The 18,579-nt window shown below is 36.3% G+C and overlaps 1 protein-coding gene across 7 annotated transcripts in view; it reads right to left on the minus strand.

Annotated features, from left to right (window-relative positions):
• The window catches only part of FAM172A (family with sequence similarity 172 member A), a 264,470-nt gene that overhangs the window by 227,704 nt on the left and 18,187 nt on the right, over positions 1 to 18,579 (minus strand). For all 7 annotated transcript variants that reach the window (XM_054003613.1, XM_054003615.1, XM_054003614.1 and 4 more), the window contains 3 exons: positions 13,614 to 13,738; positions 10,330 to 10,431; positions 7,626 to 7,726 (listed from right to left, as the gene is read on the minus strand). In XM_054003613.1, the coding sequence (XP_053859588.1) occupies positions 7,626 to 7,726; positions 10,330 to 10,431; positions 13,614 to 13,674 (264 nt within the window). In that variant the 5' untranslated portion in view covers positions 13,675 to 13,738. The remainder of the gene's footprint in view (positions 1 to 7,625; positions 7,727 to 10,329; positions 10,432 to 13,613; positions 13,739 to 18,579) is intronic.

Genomic DNA, 18,579 nt, shown 5'->3' on the forward strand with positions numbered 1-18,579 from the left:
ACATCATGCCACCGATACTATGTGGAGTAATTGTATAATTCTGATCACACAGAAAGCTTAAACAGCAAATGCCAGCTGCCCAGGGATCTTGGAATTCATCATGACTCAGCCTGAAGGCAAAAAATGTGGATTATCATCAGAAGAAGAGGAGGAAGTTACACATGCTGATGAGGCCCCATCATATAATAAGCTACCAGAAAATGAAAAGAAATATGATCTCTTCACTGATAGTTCCTGCTGTATGGCTGGGTTACACTGAAAACAGAAAGCAGCTGTACAGGGTTTTATATGGCAAGTCACAGAAGCTGTGGAGGGACAAGATGCATCAAGTCAGGTCGCAGAGCTGAAAGCCATCCAGTGTAGTAGCAGCTCTCTGGCCACAAAGAACAACGCACAACTTTCCCAGCCAGGCATTGTCCTGGGAAAGGCTCTGTGAAGATCAGAGAAAAGAATGAGAAAGAATGTGTTATGGAGATTTGTTTACCAAAGGGTGATTTCTTAATTGGCCAGTGGTGATGCTGTTTAGATTCAAGGACCAATTGGGTCCACTGTACCGTGACTGTCTGTAAGGGTGATGGATACTTAATAAGTATAGTATAATAAAGTGATTGATAAACCTTCTAAAAATCATAGAGTCAATACTATTATCCCTTCGGGCATGCCATGTGACAACAATCCAGCTGACTTCAGATATCACTGAATGAGAGAAATAGCCAGCATCCTATCTCTACACTGACGTGCGGATGACAGTAAATGCACTGCAGGGGTGGCTGGACCAATGGAAAAAGACCAACTGGCAGGACAGAGGTAAACCCATCTGGGTGAAGAATTGTGGCAAGACATCACTACTCAGGTAGAGAAGCTGGCTGTATTTCATGCATACAGGAGTCAGGCTACTGAAAAGCATTTCAAGAATGGACAGGTGGATTGGGCTGCCAAGAGTAAACTGTCTCAGGTGGATCTGGACTGGCAGCATAAGGGTGAATTATTTCTGGTTGGTGGGCCCATGATGCCTCAGGCCATCAGGGAAGAGATGTAACAATACAGATGGGCTCATGGCCTAACTATGGGCTGGATTTAATGATGGACACTATTTCCCAGGTGATCCATAACTGTAAAACATGCACTGTGATCAAGTAGGGCAAGAAGGAACAGCCCCTGTGATGTGGTGGATGATGGTCGAAATACAAATAGCAGAAGGTTTGGCAGGTTAAGTACATCACCCTCACACTAACCCACAATGGCTGGCCCTATGTGCTGACATTGGTGTAACGAGCCACTGGATGGTTGGAGATGTACCCTGTGCCTCCCACCATGCCTGGAACACCAGCTTGGGCCTCAAGAAGCAAGTCCTGTGACAACATGGCACCCCAGAAAAAAATTAGTTGTACTGATGTCAAGATTATTTTTTGCCTTTTCTTTTATATAACTGTCATGTATCCGCAGTACTCTTAGCATGCATACTTATAATGATATTTATAGTATTATACTTATAGTATGATAACTTAGCATAGCGCTAGTATTTTGTTAGGCCAGGAGGCCAAACATCCTAGAGGCCTCACAGTAGGAGGCTGGAAAACCCTATGCTATCTTGGGAAACCACAGTCTTCTCTAGAACATATCCTGTAAACTATAAATTCGGCCTATCCAAGGGGAATTCCTAGAATGGAGGAATATCATGCCATTCTTCCAGGCCTCCCATGGGGGCATCATTGTTAGATATGCTAATTTGCAAGGTCTATAAATTGTATACGTGATGTATTGCGGCACATCCCACCTTGATGAAATGGTGCACCATAGCATTCTTATTAAAGTACCAAGGTAAAAACCCCTTATCCCTTAACTGTGCCTGGCTCTCAATTTTTTAAGACCAGGAAAAGGCATCAGTACAATGGGACTGATTTCAAAAATATTCTCATCAATCTCATGGCCAGAGAGCACAGTACTGAGTGGGTATCATACTCCCTGTCATGCACCAGCCTCTGGGAAAATTGAATGATACAATGGACTGTTAAAACCACATTGAAAGCAATGGGTGGTGGGAACTTCAAACACTTGCATCTACATTTATTTGAAGACTACCTGGTTAGTTAACACTACAGGCTCTAGTCTAGTTGGCCCTGGCCAATCAAAACCACCACGTACCTTGGAAGGGATGGAGTTACCATTGTGCATATGAGGAATCTGTTAGAGGAAACAGTTTGGATTAGTCGGCTTCCAACAAAGACAGGCAAACCCATCAGTGGGATTGTTTTGTTGAAAGACCTGAGTGCATTTCATGGGTAATACAAATGGATGGGGAAATGTGATGTGCACCTCAAGGAGAGGTGCAATTCTAAATATTTTTTTGTGACATTGACTCCACTGGAAAATTTTGCTAAAGCAAAAAGCCGCCTGCAATGTTCATTAGTAGATGGGGGTCCTGATTCTGGCCAAGACAGGGTTCATTTCCACAGCAGCCAGAGCAGGAGCATTGCTAGGACCCGCAGGTTATTCTCCCTGTTGTTTTCCACAAACATGGAAGGGTTCACTTCTGGAGCAAGGGAGCCTGGCTGCATAGATCAGACCTCCATGGTGAGTCTTTTGCATGGAAATCACTCTCTTGCTTTAGTACACTCTTGCTATTAGTATTTTTGCTGTTTCTGCTAGTTTTCTTATCTCATTACTGTTTCCAGCAAATTGTTCTTATGTCAACCCATGATGCTTACAATTTTTGCCCCCAATTCTCTCCATCCTATCACAGGGGAAGGGAGGTAGGGGGAAGGAAGGAAGGAAGCAGCACACGGTTTGAAATGCCTCAGTGGAATCACTGAACTGGACAGTACCACTCCTAAACCACCAAAATGGGGCATAAATTGCAGAGAAATAGCACTATCAACGGAGATCACACAAAACAGAAATCAACCACTTTCAAAAATAAGGACAGGGGAGATATTTGAATTAGATACTTTCACTCTCCCTCTGAAACAGGATTTTAGTGAGCCTTTTTGCTACCTCCATGGAAGTTCACCCTTACTTGGCTGTAATACAAGACACTGAAAAAATTCAATTCACACATGCTCCACAGACACCTGTTAAGTATTTGGCAACTCATCTCTGAACAGAAAAACCTCTTCAATAGCCCAAGCCAAGCAGGCATTCCATAAAGGCAAATGTTCATGAATCCAACAATACGTTAGATCACTATAAATTTATTTTGTTGACTCAGTAAGAATTTTTTCAAACACTAAATAACCAACAGCAAATACATTATAAGAAGCCAAGGTACATAAACAATTTTGCTTGATCCATAGTGTGCAGCATGTACTTTATATTACATTAAAGCGTTGTCAGCCAGAGAAAATCTGGAATGTTCAATGATAAACTGCAAGGAAACTGAAACTAAGAGTGTAAGGATTTCTACTAATAATCTGCACATTTCATTTGAAACTTGATCCTGCAGCCCTTATTCACAAGATCAGACCTATTGAGTTTATTCACATGAGCTTTGGCTGCAAGATTGGACCTTAAGTACTATCAGGTGCACGTGCAGCCTATCATCAGATTTTGGGTTATTCATGCAAGAAGCTACCCTTTCAAATGCAGACTACTTAATGCTTCCTTCTTCATTAACTTACATGTCCTCTTCTGCTGCTCTATGCTTTCATTTGTGCTATGTAAATAGCCTCTCAGTCATCAAAACAAATAATGATCTTTGCAACCAAGGAGGAAATTAGTAGCAGGTGAATGCTTATTTTTTAAATCATATTGAGACCAAGCTGTTCTTTTAACTTAAAGGAGATCTGGAAAAAAAAATCCAATTTTACTACTTAGCCATCTGAATTATGGGTTGTCAAGGTCATAATTTTACATACTTATCCCACACACACGACTCAAATATTAACCTTGATGGCAATCTACTTTGTGATGAGCTGGATCTAACACTTGTGAACATACTTTAAAGCAGTTTATTTAGTGGAATAAGACTTCTCTGATGACATAAAATTAACTGTATCTTACCATACATGACACCAGGAATTTCTGATTTAAGTGTTCTATTTCTTTGTTTTACATATCTGTTCTACATAAATACAAGATATTATACTATGGTAACTGCAAAAAAAACATCTCAATGCTTTTGCTACCTGCCTACAGATTTTTGCAGGTCAGATAGGCTGCAATTACAAGACATGGAATTAACTTGAATAAGATCACAGCAGAGACATTTATGTCATGGTCCACATTATAATCTACATATTTACAAATCCTCTTTGAATTTTGCAAGAAATTGGTAGAGAAGTAAACTGTCAGTACAGGTAAAAGTCTCTTCATCAGTAAAGGCACTCCCAAAAATATTAATGGCAGTGTTCAATTGCCTCCAAGTAATCAACAAATTACAACTGCCTTTAGGCTGTAAGATACAAGCAAAACAACAGACAATATCTACCTTCTTATGCTAGGGATACTCTGGATACCACATGAGTGTGGAAGGAGAAAGTCAACAAAAGCCTGCAACAACTAAACTGTTGTCCCAAAATTTTTCTCAATCATACTGCAAACCTGCCACATTGATTAATCATCAGTTTGAAGCAGCTGCAACACCATGTTCTATGCACTTCTGCTGCCATTTTAATTTTTTAAAAAGGAAATGGAGAGGCTCTCTACAAAATTCAATGCCACAATAGCAATGACTGAACCAGAATCACAAAATTATTAACAGTTCACTAAATTGTCTATTAACAGCACATATCAAAAGCTTACAGAAAAAAAACTGTGTGCCTGAAATAACTGATCAGTGAATAAAGAATAAAAAGATGCAAGGACAGGAGATGTAGGCAAACCATTTTGATTTTTGAAGAAACAATTTCCACATAAGCAGAAAAATGGCAGAACATTACAGACAGTGTATTTATGACTTTTATCAGCAAAAAAACCCCATGGATAACCAAATTGAAATTTATTAATGCTCCAGGAAAGAGAGAACGATGCTGATACTATAAGGCCAGGGAGTACACTCACTTCTTAAAAATCAATAAAACACATTAAAAACACCCCACAACATACATATATATATATATATATATATATATATATGTATGTATGTATGTATATGCATAGTAAAAAATGTTGTCTTGTGCAGGATGTACACATCCTTTAAAAAGTAGAAAACCAGCATGCAATGACTGAGCTAATAATGGAAACACTGAATACATAAAACAATTTTGTTCAGTGATACAAATATAGCTACTTCATCATCTCACTGGATGACGAGCTACGTAACTGAACCCTAAATGCACATTAAAGAACTCCTACAACCAAAGGATGATGTTTCAAAGCAAAGGCCTAAGGCCATATTTTACTACATCACTTTATAAATCATTTGAGTGGCTGCTTCTTAAGCTACCACAGTTTGCTAAACACATCTTCACCTTAGACTACAAAACAGCTTATCAGAGGATGATACACCATTCCAGTACTATTCAATGTTTGCATCAATAGCCCACTAATTTATGGCACAAAACAAAATTTTAGTTATGTGAATAAATGACAAGGATCAGCACCTCCTGTGTTCCCAAATAATTACATCAAAACCAGACAACGGAACATTTATAAATTTGTGGCTTGTTGGAACAACTATGTAGTACCGAGCACCTAGTAGAGAAAGACTGAAACACAGAAAACACACAGCTTAGAACAATTTTCTGTCAGATACCTGACCTTCAGCCTTCCTTGCCCTTTACCTACAAATATAAACAAAGTGAATTTTCAAAGATCATTCAATCTGGAACATGGAACATAGGCAAAATGCACAACACAGATCACAGATGTAAGATCCCCGGTCTCAGAACAAGTACACTAAAAAATCACAAAAAGTTGTTCCTACTGCTGTGGGTTGAAGCTATTTTCACACACTTTTCAGATGCACAGAATGTGAAATTTGCCATGTATTTCCAAAAATGCGTAGGAAAGTGTGGTGGCACAGGAAGCCCATACTGATATTTAGAGTTATGTCTTGTCCAACTCACTTATTTGGAAAATGGGAATATTTGAACAATGTAGACACACACAAATGTCCATACACATGGGCCACGCAACAGTATTTCCTCTCAGAAGAAATGAGTATCAAGTGACTTAGACACCGCAACATTTGGAGTCTACACACAGCTCTATCCCTTTTTTTGGAAAAGTATACAAAGTGAAAAGATTTGAGAAGCACCTGCAGTAGCCCCACTCACTTTCTACTCCCTGCCACAGTTCTTGGCAGGAATGAGGAGGAGAAGGTAAAAAGCAAGCTTCAGCAGTCCCCAGTAACAAAGCTCTGGCACGACAAACAGCTGGGCAGCTCTAGCAGAGAGCTCAGGCTGACACAAAAATTAAACAATGGCTGAGCAAGCAAGCACAGAGCAGCCCCAGAGGGCTGAAGCACCTCTCCTATGAACACAGGCTGAGTGTGTTTGGGTTGTTCAACCCGGAGAACAGACATCTCCAGGAAGACATTACAGCAGCTTCCAGTAAAGGAGCTAAAAGAGAGCTGGAGAGGGACTATTGACAAGAACATGGAGTGATAGGACAAAGGGCAATAGCTTCAAACCTAGCAAAAGTGAGTATGTTTAGATTAGACGTTAGGAAGAAATTCTTGACTGTGAGGGTGGTAAGGCACTGGAAGATTTTGCCCAGAGAAGCTGGAGATGCCCCATCCCTGTCAGCCTTCAAGGTCAGGGCTTCAAGTAACCTCATGTAGTAGAAGGTGGCCCTGTATATGGCAGGGGGTTGGAAATAGATGACATTTAAGGTCCCTTTTAACCCAAACCCATTCCAGGATTGTATGGATAAGGCACTTGTCTTCCTAAGGCACCATTATGCACAAACAAGCCCTGCTTTCCTGCAGATGGCTATACATCTGCCTGTTGATGTAAAGAAGGTGATTGATTTCTTATTGTGTGCACAGCTTTTACTTTAGCTATTAAACTGTAACTCAGCCTGTGAATTTTTTACTTTTACCCTTCTGATTACTCTCCTCTATTCCACAGTGAGCAGTGAGCAGGTAGCTATGGGGGGCTGAACTGCCTAGGAAGTACCAGTAGCATCCAAATACGTAATACACCAACAGAAAATTAACTGATTCATATTTATATTTCTGTTTTATTTAGTGTTTTCTTTATTTTGTGATATAATCTGTTTTATTTAGTGGTTTCTGGTATCTCCTGGTAACGTGAGAAAATCAACCAATGCATTTATCTTCAGCCAAAAAGAAAATTGTGACAGCTTTGTAATCCATAATTACAAGATTACTAAGATTAAAGAAAATACTGCACTGTTTAATATTCTAACTTACATAGGTAGATGATATTCTATTATGAAGATATACTAAAGTCAAACACTAATCTAAATCACATGTTAAGCTATATAGCAAACAATAGATATTACTGTTAGAGCATTAATATGCAGTAAATCCTGAAACACCTTCTATTAAATGACTGGAACCTCACTAAAACTTTATTAATGTATGTAAAAATATCACTTCTACAGAGAAACAGAAGAAAACCCATAGCACATGAACACACACACATATATATATACATACATACCTATATATATACACATACACAGATATATATACATGCATACACACACAAATTATGTACCTCTCCAAGAGCTTCATAGCGCTTTTGATTCCATCTATGCAAATCTTCACGATAATTAAAAACAAATGGCTCCCCAGTTTTAATGTGTCTTAATTGCCCTTCTGTAAAATAAACAAAATCATTACAGTTAATATACTTTTTAATTAAAAGTAACACACACTCAATCGCTGAAAATTTTAAAAGAAGTCTACGTCTAAAAATCAAGCTATTACGAATTCATCCTCATTTTTGGTTATAGGCATATTAACAGAAAATAACTGTAGCATAAAAAATTGCATTCCCATTTTATGGTATATACTGCTAGATTAAGCAAAACAGAAATTATGACAGTGAAATTGCACACAGATATCAAATGCCAAAGTGGTTCACAAGACATATTTACATCTCATCTGCTATGAATTAACAGTGAAATGTAAACATTACTGGTTAATATTTGATCTGCAGGTGATTGAATTGTAGCTACAAATTCTCTGCTTCAAAATGAACTGCGTTGTAAAGAAATGCAAATACAAAAGAGGCTGGAAGCTAGAAGTAAGGGAAAGATTTATCTTCAAGCCTAACAACTTTCTAAGCTAATCTGAAAAGAACCATGTCCACAGTTAGGGAAAATATTTTAACTCCAAGATGAAATCAAGTAAAACCTCCTAGATTTAGGGTACACTGAGATTACAACAGTAGAATAAAGCAGAATGCTTGTTCAGAGCAAAACCACATGCTACTTTTGCTCCCATTGTAACTTCCTGTAGTTGACCGTGTTTATAGCCAAAGTTAACAGCAAATCCAACCACTTGTGAAGACATGGACTGTGTTAAAACAATGATAATAATAAAATGGCAACAAGTAGGAAGCCAACTACAAGAACAAATATTTTACCAACAATGTTTCAGCATATCAGACAAAACACAAGTTATGATCTCAGAGCATTAGAAAACTGCAGTATATCAGTGAAACATTAAAAACATTGATACATGCAAGTAAACTTGGAATGCTGAAACATTTGCATCATGAAACAAAGGTTTCTCCATAATGTTTCCTCTTGAATAGAAAAAAATTGCTTAGTTCATGTATTTACAGAACTTTTAAAGTTTGATTCCTGATGCTTTAAATAAAATATTTAAGATCTGATGTCTCTAACAGTTATTGTGATAAGATAAGGTAAGTTATGCTTATCTGCTGATTTAACTTTTTTCCAGACCTGCCTTACTTCATGTACTACGATACCATGGAAATATTTCTCCACTGTTTCCTATCCCTGTGTTGGGTTCAAACATCCTCCTTCTCACATTTTTCATAATAACTTTACTTTCAGCTGCTACTTCTCAGATACATATTCTTCAAATATGCCATTCAACAGTACATGAACAAGTAACAAATATCTGCTATATTTTTCCTTTTACTTTCTTGAATCCCTGCCTTATCCAGATTTAAATAATCTGACAAAAAACTTCTGTACTATTCCACCATAAAAAGAAGCATGATAAGGACATAAAAATACACGACTGAACATTTGAATTAAATGTACAAAAGCAAAATGGTGACTTTTTTGCTTTGCTGACCTTTAGCATATCTAATAGGTTTTCCTCCATTCTATGGAAATCACTCAGGCTGTGAGGTTTAGTAATTGAATAATCAGTAACATAATTCATTCCCCAAAATTCAAATTTCAGCCCTTTTTATCAGCCACATATGAACCATTAACTCTGAAGTCAGTAAGGAAGACAGTAGACACTGTGCAGATCTAAAAATAAGGAGCTGAAAAGTGACAGAGCTGAACTCCTTCCATCAAAGAAAGAGCATCACTTTCATGACACTTTTAGTCTCTAAGTACCTACCTGTGAAAGCCAACAGGGTATTAAAAAGCTAAGTGTTGCATAAATGACTATCATTTAAAGGAAAGCTTTTTTTTTTTTTCCTTTATAAGTGGAAGATGTAAAACAGGCAGATTTAGAAACTAAAGTTCCTCTGTTCACACAGCAGGCACTGCAAAGAAGTAAAATTGTAAACATTCCCATTTGCTCTACAGGTTTTAAACAATCTTGAAAGAGTCACTTCCTGCAGTCTGGTATTACTTTAGCTCAGAGGCTCATTTCTCACCTGGATTTTAAAATGCATGCACTGGAAATTATAAATACTCAGTCATTTAACACAGAGACTGAGCTAGCTGGAAGTACTTGCTTGCAGGCGTCACACACTTGGCTGCAATGCAAAATTATGTTCCACACAAGAATAGACAGTCTATCACATTGCTTATTCTTCTATCAACATACATAGGTGTTTTCCTATTGGTATTAACAGAATAGTTGAGACAAATTATTATCTGAAAAACAATTTCTTCTGTAGCCATAAAAATGAATCAGGAAATAAAACACTCCTTAAAGACACCAGTCTTTATATCTGATTTTTAAATGCTACAGAAATTACTTTCAGAATTTTTGTATCAACACTTTTGTAACAGGAAACAGGAAGTCATAAAGTAGGCCCAGTACAACTCCACAACATTGAATGAAATGAGGGATTTTTGTGATAATTGTATGAAATAAAAAACATGCCTTATATTTGCAAGTCTATCAGTACTAAAGTTTAAAATTTTAATCCCAACAGGAAAGTATGAAATTTTAATAGGGACTTATAAGGTACAATTCAACTTCTGATAACTGCTCAACATTATTCTACATATAGTCTTTACAAAGCACATGTGACTTACTTTCATTAAAAATGTACTCAAATCCTTCCAAAGTATCAGGAAATTCAAGTGGTGGCTCATCTTTTTTCATTAGTTCATCCAAGTCTATTCTAGACAATAAATCTAAAAAAGGAAAAGAAAACAATACAAAATGCATGCTGTGTCTTTTATTTCCTTTTTAACACTAAAAAAATGTGTTTGCTGGTATTTGTAGACCTTACAGGCAGAAGAATATCCCAGTATTACTAAACACAGGACACTGTTATGGGAAATCCCGTTCAAGGTTCAACATCTGGACTTCACTGCCTGTACACATACTCATTTATTTACCTACGTATTTATCTCTGTGTTAATCTGAAAATATCCAGAGAAAGGGAAGTCAGCAAAGGCATAGTGATTTGTTTCAATTATTCATTACCTCAATGTTAGAAAATAAGTCTCTGAGGTATGCATCATGGTTTTAACATGAAGTTCTCTAGATTCAGTTTCAAATAATTGATAGCATCTTGATTGCCTTCTTGAGGAGTTCAGATTATCTGAGCACATCATCTCACTAGCATTTACCAGCTGTGTGGCCACACCAGTCCTCAGCCCCTCCTTTGATACCCAGACTATTGGACCTGAATCCTTCTCTCAACCATGCCCTTTAATAGCTCTCAAGGTAGAGAAACTCCCATCCACTTCTACTAAGCCATGGCATACACATCCTTTTCAGATCAGGACTGTAAGGTCTGCTACAGCCTACATACAGTCACTAATGCAAGTACACTAAAATTAGCATAATCTACATTCTTTACCCCAGATTTAATGAATTACATTTAACCAGAGGCAAACATATGGGGACATCTTTACATCTACATGTAACTACCAAACAATTACTGCATACACAGGTAAAAGTGTACAATGATCTCTCCTCTCCTCATTGCATATTACCCACACAATGCAGTGCTATGCTGTTAACATATTCTCTGATTATTAATTTTAAAAAAAATCAAGAAAGAATTCAACCAAAATAAATTTTCCTATTTCTTCATTATATGAAATTGAAGACCACAAAAACATTCTGTCCAGGAGTGCTAAACTGACTTTGAACTATTATTATTTCATAAATCAAGATACTGTGGGTTACCAAGGAAATACATTAAGTGTTCTAAGTATATGAATTTTTACCTTTATTATTATCCAACGCTGTAGCTCAAAAAAAAAAAAAAAAACCCAGTTTGAAAAGACTAATTTTCTTTCAGTTTCATTTGGCATTAATTATGTTTCCATCTTTGTATTACTTAAAACAATTATTTTTGTATTTTGTACCACTATTTTTGCTTGGTCTTGTTGCCAGTAGGCTACCTACGTTACCTAAGTTTAGGATTGACACATTCAACACTTTGAAATTTCTACTGTTTAAAATGTACTGAAAATCATCTTCAACATTTTTTAGAGTTCCTTGACCTGCGCTTCTACAACTCTTCAAGTTCACTTTACATTTATTCCAGCCAACTCTTATTTATTGTCGCCAACTCTTCCTTCTGAGTAATTCCACCGGGCAAAGCTGGGGGATCAAAAGCCATCTGGTATGGTTGCTGAAATTCAACATCTTTCCAACAAGTACTATGGCTTCTGAGTATCTCTGTAGTATCTAAATGTCTATATAACACCAGATACTGATTGGATGATTCTAAATCTGTCTTTCTCAGCCACAGCTCACTTTTACATCACATCCGTTTAATAGCAAGTCCCATGAAATTCAATTCATGCAAGAAATTATGTGTTTCTTCTTGTGCACTGTCCTTTGACAGTTCTGCGGAAGCTCCTTTGGTTTCCAACCAAAAGAAAAAGAATTTTGTCAAAGAAGGCTCCCACAACAAGATGTAAAAAATGTGTCCTTTCTTCCTTTGACAAAATCAAGGCAGCAACAGCCTTTAGCACATCTTTCTCTCCTTGGTGAAGAGACTCCAGTCACATTGCATCCCTAGAATTTATTTTCACTTGAGTTTCCATACCGTCTATTCCATGGTCTATTTTGAGATGTATTTACACAGAAGCGTCACTTACTATACAACAAAAAAAATATCAATCTCCTGAGTATCAAAGACAATAGTATATGAAGTATATTATGCTTATTCACAATATGTACAGCCTGTCATGATTTACAGCTTTCATCAGTCACTAAGGAAAATTACACCTGTTCTGAGCTGAAACCACTGACACGCTCACTTTCTTCTTGTGCAACTTTTCAAATAAAAATTATCTGAAGTGTCTTACAACTTCGGATTCTTTCCAAATCTGATCTACCATTCTCACCTAAGGTCTTGGACTTTCCAACTCAATTTGAGATAGTTCAACAGAGCTGAAAATTGAGTGATCTCCAGGAGACCTTCTATAGCTAAATAGAAAATCACTCGATCACATCATTATCCTTAAAGATAATCCAATTATTGCCATGTATAAAATGGGAGTTTTACTTCCAAACCTGAACTATAGCTTCCTCAAAAGATACTAACTGGACAGAATTGGCACAAAGTTTGATAAAAGCACTACATAGGTTTTCACCAAACCTTTCACAAAAACTCAGCTGCAACTGAAGAAACACCGTCTGTCATCACAATGGAACACTGCTTTCTAATAATGCTTTGATAGAAATCCAGGATATACTCGAGTGGCAAGCTATGTTATTTTTTCTCCTTTGAAGACAATTTAGAATACAACTGTGAGATGCAAGCACTTTAGATCAACGTTTACTTGTAGGTCTAACCAACTTCATGTACTTCCAAATTTGAAAGCCACTTTGAAAGCATGCCATTTATGTAGATTATTTTTACCCCTAAGTCATTTAGATCTGTTTATTTTTTAAAACATACAAAGGGAACTTTATAAAACCAATATGGATATCAATGTCTTGAAAGCCTCTTCCCTTTTAGCATTCTAGTCGAAGAGATTTTTAAAAGGTGTAATATGGTTGTGTAACTATAAAACAAAAGCATCACACAAATTAAATCAAAACTTCTGAAAACTTAACGCAAAAGCCAGTCAACTTTCTAAAAGGACAATTATGAAAATTTTAAAAAGCAATGAATAGTTTATTCTGTTATTAATTAACATATATCATTATGTTTTATACCATCTTATGAAAATACTGATAAATGGACACAACATTGGACAATAAGCATTAGCACAGGTGGATTAAGAGTCTCTTCTAGTATTGTAATTCCCAAGCTCTCATAACTATATAATATTATTTTCCTTTCCTACACAATAATTCCTGAAATGTCAATATATGTTAAAAAAAAGGCATAAAATACTCATACCCTTTAAAGCAGTGGTCTTCTCTTTTTCATCTGGACCTCCTTGCTGGAGCTGAGCCATCATTTATGCAAACTATCAACAAACTTTGAAATACTGAGGTAAATGTAGATTAATATTCAAGGGCGATCTGAAAAAGAACAAGAGTTGGAAATTAGTAAATTTACTGACTTCTCCTTCAACAGCTCTTGTCTGCTACTGTTTACATCACCACCACCAAAAAAAAAAAAAATCTGATTATTATGAGCCCAAAGTCTGACCAATTCTGGTTAAAGATTCAAGTTCACAAGAATGAACGATACCTCCCCCTAATCCTAGAAGTACTTCCACCTAATCAAAACTACTTCTTTCTTGATTGTAATGCAGCATCAGTAAATGCTGTTGTGCTTTTACAGAAGCACAACACCTGCAAGTCCAAAACAGAAAATACAAGAAAAACAAAAGACAATCAACAGAACTTCCACAATCTTTATGGATTTTCTTCCTCAATTAATTGTTTTAGTAAAGGTACATGAAGCACACAATTTTAAGGCATTGTGACTTCCACAATACATTACTGGTATTGAAATGTATTTGTTTCGTAAATGTATTGAAATATAAAGCTACATTTGTACAGCTACAGAACAAATCTCAATGTATTCAAGACAAGAATTTACATACAAAATCTATTTCCAAATTCCTCCTTCGGCACAGAAGGCAAACCAGACATTCAAATCCACAGACTCTTTCATCTTGAGTCTGACACCAAGGGAGTGAACTACCAAATCACAATTGCTTCTTCCTTCTCAATAAAAAGACTTCAGTGCATTGAATTCTTATTCCCTTAATCTTTTTTTGGTTCTTTGTTTTATCTGTCAGTCATTACCAACTTGTTTTATTCTTCTCCCTCATATATTTTATCATTGATGTGCTTGTATGAACTCTACTGTAACTTGTCAAAACAGTAACAGGATTCACCAACTGTACTATTGGCTCCCTAACACTTAGACCTGCAACAAAGAACTCCAAAATGATTAAGTAAGAGCAGTTCATTCTATAGACAACAACAACAAAAAAATAAACTTAGCATAATAAAGACTATTCTTCTATTCTACATAGAGAAAACCTATTAAACATTTTCTTGTACATTAAAGGAATAATACAGCAATCTAATGAGAGGATTTGAAGGACTGTTGTGATTTGTTTTTTTAAACTTGGGGGTCTAGAAAGTCCAATAATCCATTTTACAAGTTGGAACTATGGCAGACTTTGACACCTTCCTTTTTAAAGCCTGTTCAGATAAAGCTGATGGGAAACAGCAATACACTTTACAGGAGTAATTTAAAGACATAACTTCAAAGGAGTTGGAAAGGAAAGGTCTGGTTATATTGTGTACTTCATAAATTGTTACATAATTTAGTTAAAATGTGCATCTTTTGTCTAAGCCTTTAGTCACTAATCGTAACAAAAGCAATTACAAAAATAACAGCAAAACCACTGAGATTTTGGTGTATTTTCTAACCTATAATGTTGTCAGTGTAAATATTAATAATTATTATTATAACAATATTATGTAAATATTTGTTATTCAAATGTTGATTCCCACAGATGGATGGTATTAAATATTTTCATCAGATGTTTCCAAGCAGTCCACTGAAAAAAGACTACCAAATACAAAATCTTGTCCATCTTGTTTGTACATTTGCAGCACAAACCCATTATATTCTACATAGTAGTATATTCTAGTAAATTCCAGGGGATTCTAGCAAAGCATATAGGAAAGAAATTAATTTCAGTTAAAATTATTCAAAGTGCTAATTAATGACAATTATAATGTTTTGCAATAGTCCAGATTAAAGTTACTCTAGTCATATGAAATTGAGTGTTTCTCCCTATACTAGATTTGAAAATTCATAATTTGGTATAAGTAAGTTAACGCAGTTAACAAACTTGTTAGCCAACTTTGTTCTTAGCCAAGGGAAGAAACGTAAAATCTATCTGAACAAATTTTCCTTGGAAAATGAAAACCCATCCCCTGATAAGATAAATCAATGCAGGAATCCTTGCCATTCTTGTCTCTGCCATGGACACCATTCTTCTTCTCTATTAGATGAAGACCCTGACACCGAGTAGGTAACAGTTCAACTGCAAAGCTAAAAGCACCAAAATAAATAAATCTGAATTTAACTTTGAGAGACAGAATTTACAGTTCTTTCTGACAAAGTAAAAAACTGTTACAGCAGCCACTGGAGGCAGGACTTGATATCACAATGAGGATGGAACAAGTACACAGTACATTATGCATTGTTTCTGTGAATACAGGATTTTTTGGAATCCCTCCCTGATACTTATTTAATTAACTAAGAGAAGAAATTACTTGAGAGAGTTGAATTTCTGTTCTTTGACAGAGAAGTGCCAAATCCATTACTGATGGTACAAAAATAAACACTGGAAAATTATGAAATTCTGAGTGGTTCCATATAGGCAAAGCAGGAATTGTAGTTTATTCTAGGCATTAATTTCAAACTGCAGTTTATTCTAGGTATTAATTTCAAATCCCAGTGATCTTCAACTGCATATACTGACCAATTCATATAATTCCTAAATGCTATCAAGTTTCTTATAATAAATACAGACTTTAAATGTGTTATTTTTATTGTATTGATATTCTTAAATGTGTTATTCCTACAATTACTTAGATAAGTGTTTTCTTTTGAAAACACCTCTGTGGGCTTTTTTTATTAGCTACATACAGCAAGCATACTTCCTAAAGCATAAGTTACTATTTCACCTGAAGAAATAGTTACAGCAAATAAGTTAATGCATATTTACTTGTATATATCTTGCTGATGCATGAAAACTTACATATTCTGACACAAAGTATCTTATACATTCTGTGCCTCTTTAACTCCATCCCCTGCAATACGTAAAAATAATTTGACACAGAAATATTCTGGTTTCATGGTTTCACATGAGCCAATGAGGCTGTATTTTCATTATATCCCTGCTTATGTAATTATAGAAACTGACAGACTCAAAAACAAATGGTCAATAAATTAATTTTTAAAAAATGCACACATCAGAGAACATACACATATTTCATGTTGTTGCCTGTAAAGTGGTATTGGAAGTTTGGACTACAGACCTTGTGATGGCATAACAGTAATATTTTTTTTAATCAAACTGACACCATATGGCACCATATCATATCCATACACATGGTACACATATGCAGGTTTCAACACACTCTTCATTGTGCAAATGCAGACAGAAGTGTGACAAAAAACACAGAATATGATTTTGCTCTAAATTAGCAATACCTGAAGCTAAGTCAATACTACAAATATTCCAAAAAAGTCTATAAACAAGACAGAAATAAGAAGAAAACACACAAATATCTTCAAACAGCACAAGTCCTTCAGTCTTATCTGGACACAATGTGAGGAGGTGTTATCAGAATGCTTCTTTGTACTGTACTCCTTTATTAAAATATAATAGAATGAGAGTCCTACTCTTTGTAAACTGACTCCCCAAGCAAGGTAGGAACAAGTATGCGTTAGATGTGTATAATCTGGCTGATGACCGATTAAGACTCAATTTTTCTTCAAAGAGATGACTGGGTGACAGTTTGCCTCGAGTCCCTTGTCAGTATTGGCTCAATAAAGCAAAAAAACCCAATCATTTATCTTACCAGTATCTTCTCTCTAATTAGATTTTATCTTTTCCCACTTTTAGGGCACTACAGATGGGATCAGTAACAACTGCATCAATTAAGGCTGTACTTCACTTTCCCTCACTTAAAAGACCGTATGTTTAAGTGCTTATTGGTTTACCCAACTTCAGTTCTGAAAGGCTATTATTTCCAGTCTGCTTCAGACTAAATGCTTTTGAAAATGTCTACCTCTAGTATAAAGTTCAGAGACAGAACTTTGTGCTCAGTTCTGACGATGCTAATGAGCAGCTACAGCACCTCCATGTTAAAGACAGCATCTCTATGCTAGAGATCAGAAATTTAGGATCAGAGGACTAGCTTAGTAGTATGTGCTTCTTGCCATTAATTACCCTTAAAGCCTGTCCTGCTCTGCTGAAGTTAAAATGGCCCTTCTCATACATTTAACACAGACATACTAAGACTTACCAGAATTTCAAGAAATTTACCTAAATGTCCAGAGCATGCTCCATACCAGTGCAAAAGCCAGAGGAAAGATGCACAGGAAGGGATTAATAAATGCTAGAAGGGCAGATGTAACCACTTAGAATACAAAGAAACTGGCAATGATCCTAAAGTCCCTGAATCTCAGTAGATCTTTGTACACTACAAAATGGTGGTAGAACTTGCTGATAAAAGTACATGACTGCAGTCTGCCCTGAAGTTTGATACAGTAGCACAGCAACCACCTTCCAGTTTTATTTACCCCAAAAGTTCAAACAATGGATAACTAGGAGCCACGTGCGTTAGCAATATGTGTCAGCAACTCAACTATTTACACCAAGTAGAGTCAACCCAACTCCACACATTGAGATTTTAATGATTTTAGTTTAACTTCCTTGAAACACTGAAAATTACATTCATAAACATATCTTTATTAACACAAGCAAAAAAACCACGTCAAAATAACAGGAAAAAGAGGCAGCACAACCTCAACATAGCCTCTGTGATGTTGACAATATAATGGTATACCAAACACAAAGATTGAAATTATCATCTGCAGCAGCTATAACTTTGAGTACTTGTACTGGTTTTCTCTGTGAGAGTCAGTTTTCTTTGTAGTAACTTGTAGAGTTTGGATTTGCACTGAAAACAGCATCATTAACACTGCTGAGCAGTGTTCACACAGCATCAAGGGGTCCCCCTCCTTCCATGTGCTGCTCTGCCAGCAGGCAGGCAGGGGTGCACAAGAAGCTGGGAGGGGACACAGCCAGGACAGCTGAGACCAACTAACCACATGATGACATCCTCAGCAATAAAAACTTGGAAAAGAAGAAACAGGG

This window comes from Vidua macroura, chromosome Z (assembly GCF_024509145.1).
Source record: "Vidua macroura isolate BioBank_ID:100142 chromosome Z, ASM2450914v1, whole genome shotgun sequence".
NCBI lineage: Eukaryota > Metazoa > Chordata > Aves > Passeriformes > Viduidae > Vidua > Vidua macroura.